The following is a 9,723-nucleotide window of genomic DNA, read 5'->3' as shown; positions in this document are numbered from 1 at the left end:
TATTATTATTTATTTTGCGCACAAAAAGTATTCTCGTTGCTTCGTATAATTGCGGTTGAACCACTGTCACATGGATTATTTTACAGATCTCCTTGCTACGTTTCTGGACTTGGGAACATTTCAGTTGTGTTGCCGTCTATGCAGGGTCAGACAGCTCTCAGATTCCATCAAAAATATCTTAATTTGTGTTCCGAAGATGAATGAATGTCTTACGGATTTGAAACGACATGAGGGTGAGTAATTAATGATAGAATTTTCATTTTTGGGTGAACTATCCCTTTAAGCATGAAATATTATTGTAGTATTAATATTGTGACATAAAATATACAAATATTTCATCATTAAATGTTTTTATCATAGCAAATCTTTAAACATAATCTGTAATTAAAAAAGGAACAACAAAGATTGTAAATTGAATTTACCTAATATCAAAGTGAGAAGAGAAGGTCTTGGCATTGCAATCCTTGCGTTGTTTCAAAATGCACTTAAGATGTATAGATCTGCTCCTTTCAACACATACAAAACCAAAACTGCAAAACACACTCATTCACTTCCCCTTTTAACTATTTAAAAAAATGCATTTAGCCAATAAAATGAAACATCCCTTTTTTACCCAACCTCTTTCCAAAATGCATTTTCACCAATTTCGCCAAGAATTGCATTCCAAAGAGACATTCACAATGAGATGACAAACTTGAGCAGTATACAGTCTTTTTAGCTAAGATTACCTAGACTTCTTGAACTCACTCATCACTCACTATGTCTTATAAGATTATGAATTAGCCAAGATACGAATTGATTGCTAATTTTAAAACAAACATCTATACAAAAGCAAAATTACAAGGATGGCAAAACATTAAGAAGTATTTGGCTCATAAGAAATTCTGATGGTGCTTTTGTGAGAAATAGAACTTTCACTCTGCACAGTTATTATGAGAATCTGTCCATCAATTTCACTAAACTAAGAATGTGTCCTTTTACAAGGTAATTTACACCACAAATTATTGTTTGAATATGTGAATAAAACAAGTTGTATTTATTTATTTTTATTTACTGCTGAGCTGTGGATGAACATTCATGCTGCCCTTGCCCATTAAACAGTCTGTATGAAGAAAGCACCTTTTATATGATTAAGGTCCAAAATGGCTTAGTGCTAAATATCAGTAAAATGTGGCTTTTTAAAAGAGCATCTGAACCTCACTGTTGTCATGTGGGGGGTCAGGAATTGTCTGTTTGACATCAAACCCCTGCTGGTATGCTGTATTTCTTCACTGACAGCAAATACGGTAAGCCAATGCTGCAAGTAAAATGTTAGAGTTTGTTTAATTTGCATCTATAAAAGAAAGAGAGATGGAATGACTTCATATGCAAAATATCAAATGATCTCTGCAAAGAAGTGAAACAAACATGTGATAGAAATTACAAAAGGGAATTAAGAAACCACATCAGATATGCAGTACTCTGAAATGGAGTTAAAGAGTAGCATTCAGTGGGATTTCCTAATCGTTTTCCTGATTTAGCCGGATGCATTTTTAACACATTTGGAGAATAGCTCTGTTCTCACAATGTGTTAATACACTGATTAAGCTGCAAAGCAGATTTGAGGAAGTGCCCTTTTGGACACGGAGTGCAGAGACTGTGAACATTTTCACATTTCCTTATAGTACAGATATATAAAAACTAGATTTACAGTGTATTTGCAGTTGTAATTTTATAATACGAGTTATATTCAGAGAAAACTTGTGCAGAGTACAAACATATATTAAGCTGTTGTTTAAACATTTTAATTTAAATTAAATTATTTAGGTATCCAGTGGGCAGTCATAATCAAAGGCACACATCACACAGTAACTCAGTAGCGGGTGTCTAACAATAACAACAAAGAGAGAGGAAGACACACAGCAGAGGGGTTGTGGGTAGTTGTGTCACACTGTGAACGGATACAGCTACTGCTTTCTCTCTTCGAGGTTCCTTATCGCTTGCTTCTTTATAGAACACACCTTGAAAAGCTGTCAAAAACACTTCATTACTACTAATAAATGTTCATACTTGTTGCTAAAGCTCTGTTAACAACTGCTAATTTGCTAGTGCCACCATTTTCAGCGAAGAAGACAAACTGATACTTTGCTACAGGAAAAGAGAATCCACACTCACATCACAGAGATTTCTAAAGAAATCATAAGTATCTTATTTAATATTAGTGCTTAATAATGACCAAAGAGTCTTTGTTCTCTTCATATACAAAGAATTATTCATACTTGGACACTGATTATTGGATATAAGGAATAATTCACTGCTGATTTAGTTTGTTCCTTGTCTGGAAATTCTGGCTCCGTTTTTGTGTGGAACTTTTGTGTGTTAATGGACTGTTTTCTGGTATTTAGTGCTGTTATCCATTCAGAAGGTCCTAGGTCCTTTATTTTGTGAAAAATTGACAATTAGTAATATTTTCCATCAAATAGCTTTCATAAATCTTCATAGTTATTGCCCAGTGTACTTCGGTGTTCTGTAAGTTCGACATTGACATAGTCTTTTTCTGAATCGTCTGTTTCCACATTGATGTAGTCTGGTTCAGAGTCATCCTGATCTACATTAATATAATCCTGATCAGAGTCAGTGTTTACATCTTCATGATCACCATCATCCATATCTACAAGCTCATAGTCATCCTCAGCGTTCTCTTCATTCTGGTTATTATGGAGCACATCTTGCATATTAACTGCATCTTGGGATACAAAGTACATTGAAAAAAAAAAAGTTTTATTATTGTGGTAAGATGTTTAAGCATTGATATTTGCAGGCATCCAAAGTAAAGGTAAAGGACATTATTGAAATAATTCTCACCTTTTGAATGGGAGATTTGGATTTTCTTTTGTTTTTGTCTCTTCCTCACCAGGAAAATGATTAGCAGTGCAGACAATATGAGCAGTACAGCTGTTACCACAGCACCAATGATAATAACTGAAGAAGCTGAAGGAGAGATTTGAATGCATTAACAAGAGTACACCCTATCTTCAGAATGGCCGAATGATTCCATATTTTTCAGATAATTGTTTTAATTGATTAATCAGCTCACTTATGAATCAAGGTGCGGTCACATTTATTGTTGCTATGCAAAATTTCACAGAATCTGTGCTATCAGGATTTTCGCATGAGGGAATAGTTCCCTATGTACAATATAAGTTTGCTCATAGAAACTAAGTCTGTGTCAAACCCAGTGCTGTTAAACTACACTGTAAAAAAAATGGTCATAATTTTAACAGTAAAATACTGTAAAATGCTACAGTAAAAACCTGTTCCTCGGTTAATAGTAAGTTTCTGTACTATATATGCTGAATAAATGTGATAACATTTAATGTATTTTTACAGTAAAATACTGTTAAAATTACAGTTTTGGAAGTGAAAAAGAACAAGTCATTGTGTAATTTACAGTGAAAAAAACATAAATTGACATTCCCAGAATTCCCTGCATGACACTTCACATTTGATGTTTCTTCTTAGTTTTTTCTTATCAGTTGTGTACATTAGGGTTTTATTTTACATCTAACGTTGATAAATTAATGTTTGCTGCATTATTTTAGTATCATGTGTGTTACCATGATGGTGTTTAGTGTTTGTGTGAATGACGCTGTGCACCTTCTGTATATTAGTATTGCCTTCTCAGCTTGTGTAAGAGCTGTTTGTGATTTATCATGTGACTTTCTCATAACCACCTGATTTTAGTGGTTATCAGTGTATTACAATGGTATAAAACAGATATTAGTACTTTAAAATGTTGTTTTTTATTTTATCATTATATTAGTTACATACAAAAGAGTTTTTTTTTTTACTGTGAATTTAAGTTGAGTCTGTAAAACCTAAAATGTTGCTACCATATTTTTTACGGTAAAGTTCTGGCAACTAGTGATGGGAAGTCTGGTTCTAAAAAACGGTTCATCGGTTCTTTTACGCCCTAACGTAATGACGTGTCATTCGCGATGACGTAATGATATCAAGTCTATCGTCCCGGGCCGGGATGAAAATACACATTCAAATATATAAAGTCAATAATCATAACGTCAGTCAGTTAAAACATCATAATCATGATCTGAAAAGTTTACAATTAAGTTTTGCAACTAAGCACCCAAATACAGTAAGAGGCAGTGATGTGAATACCAGGATTTAAGCCTTGAAGATATAAAGTAAATAAATTAGTTGTCATCAACGCAGAAACCATAATCCACTTACTATACATAATCCATTGCGATTTATTTGTTATTAAATAAATTTACGTGTCGCCAGATTGCCCTTCATTTAAGTCCTCGGTTTACCTGCGCTCATAACATTAGCACAGAATGAGTTGTCCAAAAGAACCAGTTCGGTTCAGGTTCAGACGTGCTGTGTCAGTCATAGTAGGCAATCTGTTCGGTAGCTTCACACTGAATCACGAATGCGCAATATCATCAGCTCATCGGTTCTCAATTTGTACGCACGTTCAGAAGATCATCTGCTCTACTTGTGTTCATCAGTTCTGTTTACTACAAACTCAATTTGTGAATGTGTCATCGCTAACTATAATTACAGTACAGGTATTTCATAAATCATCCCTTATTCCTATTAAACAGAGTCTTAATTATTGTCCAACTTCCCTGACAAACCCCTTTGGCCTATAACTTAACAGAATCTTCAACTGAACAAAGTTCACAGATTAGATACATTAATCTTAAAAAAAAAAGTAAAATAAAATATATTCTTTAATGTAAATAAACATGTGCAAACAATATACTTGCTCTTGTGAATTTATTTGGATGTTAATTACATTGTGGGAGCTGTCTCTTTAATACCGCGTGGTTTACATACATGTTGCTGCTGATTGGGCTGACATGTTTGACACACCCACCAAACAAGAGAAAACACATCTCAAACACCGTTGCACACCGTTGCCAGGAATCATTTCGTTCAAACCGGAAACCGTAGCAAAACGGTGCACACCGGTTTGAGCTTGAACTTGCCCCAGGTTAAATCGAACGATTCGTTTGCGAATCGGACATCACTACTGGCAACACCTGCTGGTATTTTACTGTAAATGTCACAGATTTTTTTTTTTTAAAGATTTTTGTCACAGATTACAGCGTACACCAGCACTCTTGAAAATTAACATTTTAATTTAGGGAAAAACTAAATCCTCATACCTGAACATATGACTCCAGCATCACTACTCGGAGGACAATTATTTTCATTCCTTTGAGGAGAGCACTGTGTGATGGATGACTCTTCTCCCTTACAGTTGACCTCACTCCAGGAGACGTGATGATCCCCTACCCCAAAAAGAGCCTGGCCATCTGCAATCACAGCTCTTCCACACCCCAACTGTCTACACACCACAGCAGCAGCATCAATGTCCCAGGAGTCACCACACACTGTCGCCCATGTGCCATTATAGTGGATCTCAACTCTTCCCGAGCAGGCATCTAGACCATTGACCAGACTGATCTCCTTTTGATCTCCTGTTAAACAGAGAAAATTAAGCAAATATTCAACTCACATATTCTCAAATAAAACAACCTGCTGTCTGCTTTAAAGGGATGTTAAGCTAAATATGAACATTCTGTTACACTGTAACATTTACACACCCTCATTTCAATGCAAGCCTGTCCAACTTTTTTTCTTCTGTGGAACAAAGAATCTTCTGCCTGTTCTTTTAATAATTTACAAGTGAAAGAACAGTTTGTTCCATTTGATAATAAATCAAATGATAATAAATAGTTGCTTCACAAAAGAGCTTTCACAAGTTTGTTTGCCCATATAATCTTTACGCTATTAAGGTTAAATGTATTTGGCTTGCTGTCCACAGTGGAGGGGCTCAAGGAAGCAGCCTCAACTCGAGCGAAGATATACCCTCTGGTGGGACTACTAATAATTGGGAGATGAGTATGGGTAAAGTTGGGGAGGTGGAGGGATGTCAAAACAACTGATGCTGTAGCAAAGTGTGCAGCTGCTTACATCCCCGGAAGTTATTTGAAATAGATGGGTTCTCTCCTCCCCGAAATGACGTTTAGGAACTTCTCTTAAATGATTTACTCAGCAATCTGACTGACGCAGTTCTCAAGTTCTGACTCAGTAATCATAGCAATTAACAGCTTATTCAGTTTGTAATGAATTAAATTTCAGTTTGATCCTCACACAAGGGTACTGCATGGTTTCAGAAGACCTGGAATACATTTATGGACAGCTTATGTACTTGAAAGCTTAAAAAGTCAACTTTCTTTGTAATTGCATGGAAAGAAATGACCAGCACAGTCTTCAGCATTTCTCCTTTTTCTCATTTCTCTTTTGTATTCCAAAGAAAAAAAAAGTAATTCAGATTTGCTAAAATTTGAGTTAACTATCCCTTTATCAATAATATAGAGATGTTTATCAAAGCTTTTGCAACATTGAGAGGATCACTCACCAGTAACCAGGTAATCATTCAAAACCATGACTGCCAAAGAGAAAACATAAGGGAGTTCTTTCATTAGAAAACAATTTATCACAAAGATTTTATGTATATAATTAAACAAGTGTTTTGCTGCGTTGCATTTTTTTTTGATAACATAAATATGACACATTTGTTTCCAATAAAAACTGCTTTTTATGTAGGACAACAGTGCTACCAACACCCCCCCACCACCCCACACACACACACTATATATATATATATATATATATAGTTCACGTATTTGTAAAAAGCCCAAATAGGAACCTTCTAATTTACATTAATGAATATTTAATCATTTAATGAATATCATTTAATATAATAATAAATGAAATGGTATCAATTTAAAAACTGTTTACCAAGTGTAAAATCAAGCAGTAGTCTCAGCATTTCTGTTCTTTCATTGATCGATGTGCGTGATGTCTATCTCTGTAGCTCTTCACATGTTCTCTGAGTCAGTCAGACACTAGTTGGGTGCGAATAGAACTACAACAGTTCCGCATTTCACTGATCCCTCCCCTGTCTCACTAAACACTTCAGCTTCTCAGTGAGTTAACTAGGAGAAATGGCTCAATATTTATGTTCATGTAGAAACTAACCAACCACTGAGATCTGTAAAATACCCGCTACCCTCTAAACTAAATATTCTCTGTACTAAATATTTAGCACTTGTTTTTCAGCATTCTGCCAGCTCATGTGCTCTGTAACATGCTAGTCAGTTTGCACTAGACTTTACAAATAAATAATTCATTATCAGCTTATTTTGTTCTTTATAAAGCAAACAAGTTGCTTTTTCAAACGATGCTTGAAATGTCTTTGAGGGCTTGTGCTGTAAATGTGCTGCAAATGTGCTGCTGCACTTGGATATCCTCACATTGTTCACACATTTTTAGGTTTCTGAAACTTATGGTTATTAAATGGGTGTATTCAAAGACAGACCACACTGGCCAAATACAGACTATTAGTACAGCCTACTTCCACCCTTTATGCTTAGCAGAGCTGTATTGTCAGTCCAAGTCAGTCTACTTTTTAAGTTAGTGCCTCAGATCTGAAACCATTAAGCCACCACCTTACATGGTGCAAACTTTATAGAAGAACTGTCAGAAACCTGGTGAGCTGTCATAAAAAAAACAAAAAACAAAAACTGATATGACAGAGACAGAGAGAGGGAGACAGAGCAGATGCTACTCACCACTACCTCACACACACCCTGAAGTCTCACTTTAACCCAGGGGTGTCAAACTCAGTTCCTGGAGGGCTACAGCCCTGCAGAGTTTAGTTCCAACCCTGCTCCAACACACATGGCTACTGCAGTTTTCAAAAAAGCCTGAACTTGATTAGCTGGATCAGGTGCATTAAGTTAGAGTTAAATCTAAACTCTGCAGGGCTGTTTCCCTCCAGGAACTGAGTTTGATACCCCTGCTTTAACCTAACCTCATCTAAAGGGCGTTTCACACTGAGCGCGATGCGAAAAAGTGAGGCGAATCGCCGACGAACGGTGCTTTCACACCGAACGCGAAACGATTGATCGCCTTCTGCTAATTCACGCCTGCACGCTAGGTGGCGCCGATCAGCAATGCATTTTTCCTCAGATATGTATCTAGTATATGGATTTAACATCGTCCGCTGCTCAATATACAGCAAATTTACCAAATTGTTATATATAATATTTCCTATTACAATCATATATTAAATGCATGTGTAAATATTAGCAATGTAGGATTTTCTTTCTTCAAACAAGCTGCTGGGAAGCTTTTCCACAGAATCAAAGGAAACAGACAGTAGACTTGCAACAGGTGGATAAGTGAACAGACTCGAGCTCTGTGCATGTCGTCTGCATAGTTGCAGTGAAACGGTTCACTCGCACTCAGAAGAGCGTGTTAAAGAGGAAGTCATTCTGCCTACCGCACTAAATGATGTTTTATTAACAAAGTTCGGGAGGAGCACGTCAGATACTCAGCCTAATTAACACAAGAGGAGCGCACTCAAGTTAATCAACACCAAGAGGTATAAATACAGCAGACTTACCCAGGACGGACTGGAAGTAAAACCTGCTGACAAAAACAACTATCTCTTTGGATTTGAGACTTTAGTCTTTGCAACTTTACAGATCTTCTTTATGCACCAATAGCTTGTAACACTTCAAAGAGAAAGGAAAACTTGAAATCGCATCATATGACCCCTTTAATAAATAAATAAATATGCCCCGACACCAACAGCGTATAAGGGAGAATTATTTTAATACTTAACTAGTTTACTACAAATTAAATAAGTTCATTAACAATGGTATAACAATTAAATAATCCATTAAATATTTTTAGATTTAATTTAGTACCTACATTTTTTACGTTTTATCTTTAACTGTAAAAGCTGCTAAATATATTCAGTCAACACAAACTTGTTACAGTTGTAGTTTTGCTACTCTGAATTTAGTCTGAATCACTTAATGCACAGCTCTATTTTGACAAACCAGGAAGTAATCATGCATATGGTCAACTGACAGAGCATTAGTGACTGCTTTGAAATATATTGGATACAATATTTGTCCTACTTTTTCCCAGTTTTCCCTTAACTGAACTGGATCTGTTTTTTTCTCTCTCTCTCTTTTTACATTACACACAAACTGAACTTTACATTTATTGCATGAAATGAACAGTATTATACACCTCAAAGGGAATTTAAACTGAGTTACGATATCAAATTCTACTTACTGTTTGATGTTTTATTTAATTGTGTTGTGATGTGATTGTATTTTTATTATTATTGTAACTGTATCGGCTTTCCAGTAAGCCGCTGCCGTTGATAATATGAGTGAGCAAGTTCTAGAACGCGTACAAACAGAGTCCGTGCAAACGGAAATAGATGCTAAACAAATGTCTTTCTTTATTTGTGCTCCAATAACAATTGTTCCAAAACAACTTGCTATGAGTGTTCCTTGTTCATTAACATGTACAATCCAAGTCCATACCTTGAAGACACAGCATAAGATCATAGTTCATCTTGCACGCTACTCTGCCGTGCGGTCAAAAACTGTGTGCTTCCCAATTACCAACGCACACACCTGGCTCTTACACCGGTGTTACAATTCTACTGTGTCACAGTGCCACCCAGTGGCCAAGTAAAACTTTACAATAAATGGCTCCAACACACCGGCCCCTTAATTGATTATGGCATAATGACATAACAATTACACATTCATACAAAATGGAGCCCAACATACCAATTCAAAATTTGTACCAAGGGTGTATATACACAAGACAGTAAATTTC

General features: G+C 35.9%; 1 protein-coding gene across 3 annotated transcripts; it reads right to left on the bottom strand.

Moving 5' to 3' along the window:
• Positions 1-1,178: 1,178 nt before the first annotated feature.
• Positions 1,179-7,736, bottom strand: LOC107729442 (scavenger receptor cysteine-rich type 1 protein M130-like). Of its 3 annotated transcripts, none has more exons than XM_016539932.1 (5): positions 7,664-7,736; positions 6,431-6,460; positions 5,172-5,486; positions 2,845-2,970; positions 1,179-2,725 (listed from the first exon to the last, which is right to left on the bottom strand). In XM_016539932.1, the coding sequence occupies exons 2-5, from the start codon at positions 6,456-6,458 to the stop codon at positions 2,466-2,468; spliced, it is 729 nt and encodes a 242-aa protein (XP_016395418.1). In that variant the 5' UTR covers positions 6,459-6,460; positions 7,664-7,736; the 3' UTR covers positions 1,179-2,465. The 3 variants fall into 3 exon arrangements, with proteins under 3 accessions (XP_016395418.1, XP_016395417.1, XP_016395416.1); XM_016539931.1 differs by having other exon boundaries at positions 7,647-7,727; XM_016539930.1 differs by lacking the exon at positions 7,664-7,736 and adding an exon at positions 6,814-6,895.
• Between the last annotated feature and the right edge of the window lie 1,987 nt (positions 7,737-9,723).

This window comes from Sinocyclocheilus rhinocerous, unplaced genomic scaffold (genome assembly GCF_001515625.1).
Source record: "Sinocyclocheilus rhinocerous isolate Xijiao unplaced genomic scaffold, SAMN03320098_v1.1 scaffold697, whole genome shotgun sequence".
Classification (NCBI taxonomy): Eukaryota; Metazoa; Chordata; class Actinopteri; order Cypriniformes; family Cyprinidae; genus Sinocyclocheilus; species Sinocyclocheilus rhinocerous.
Note: the sequence above shows the minus strand (reverse complement) of the source record. Positions and strands in the feature narration are given on the sequence as shown.

Coding starts and splice junctions, on each gene's coding strand:
- LOC107729442 (XM_016539930.1), bottom strand. CDS start 6,844: ATGCTGAGACTACTGCTTGATTTTACACTTG. Junction 5,487..6,430: donor GAATGATTACCTGGTTACTG/GTGAGTGATCCT, acceptor TCTGTTTAACAG/GAGATCAAAAGGAGATCAGT. Junction 2,971..5,171: donor TGCTGGAGTCATATGTTCAG/GTATGAGGATTT, acceptor TCTCTCCTTCAG/CTTCTTCAGTTATTATCATT.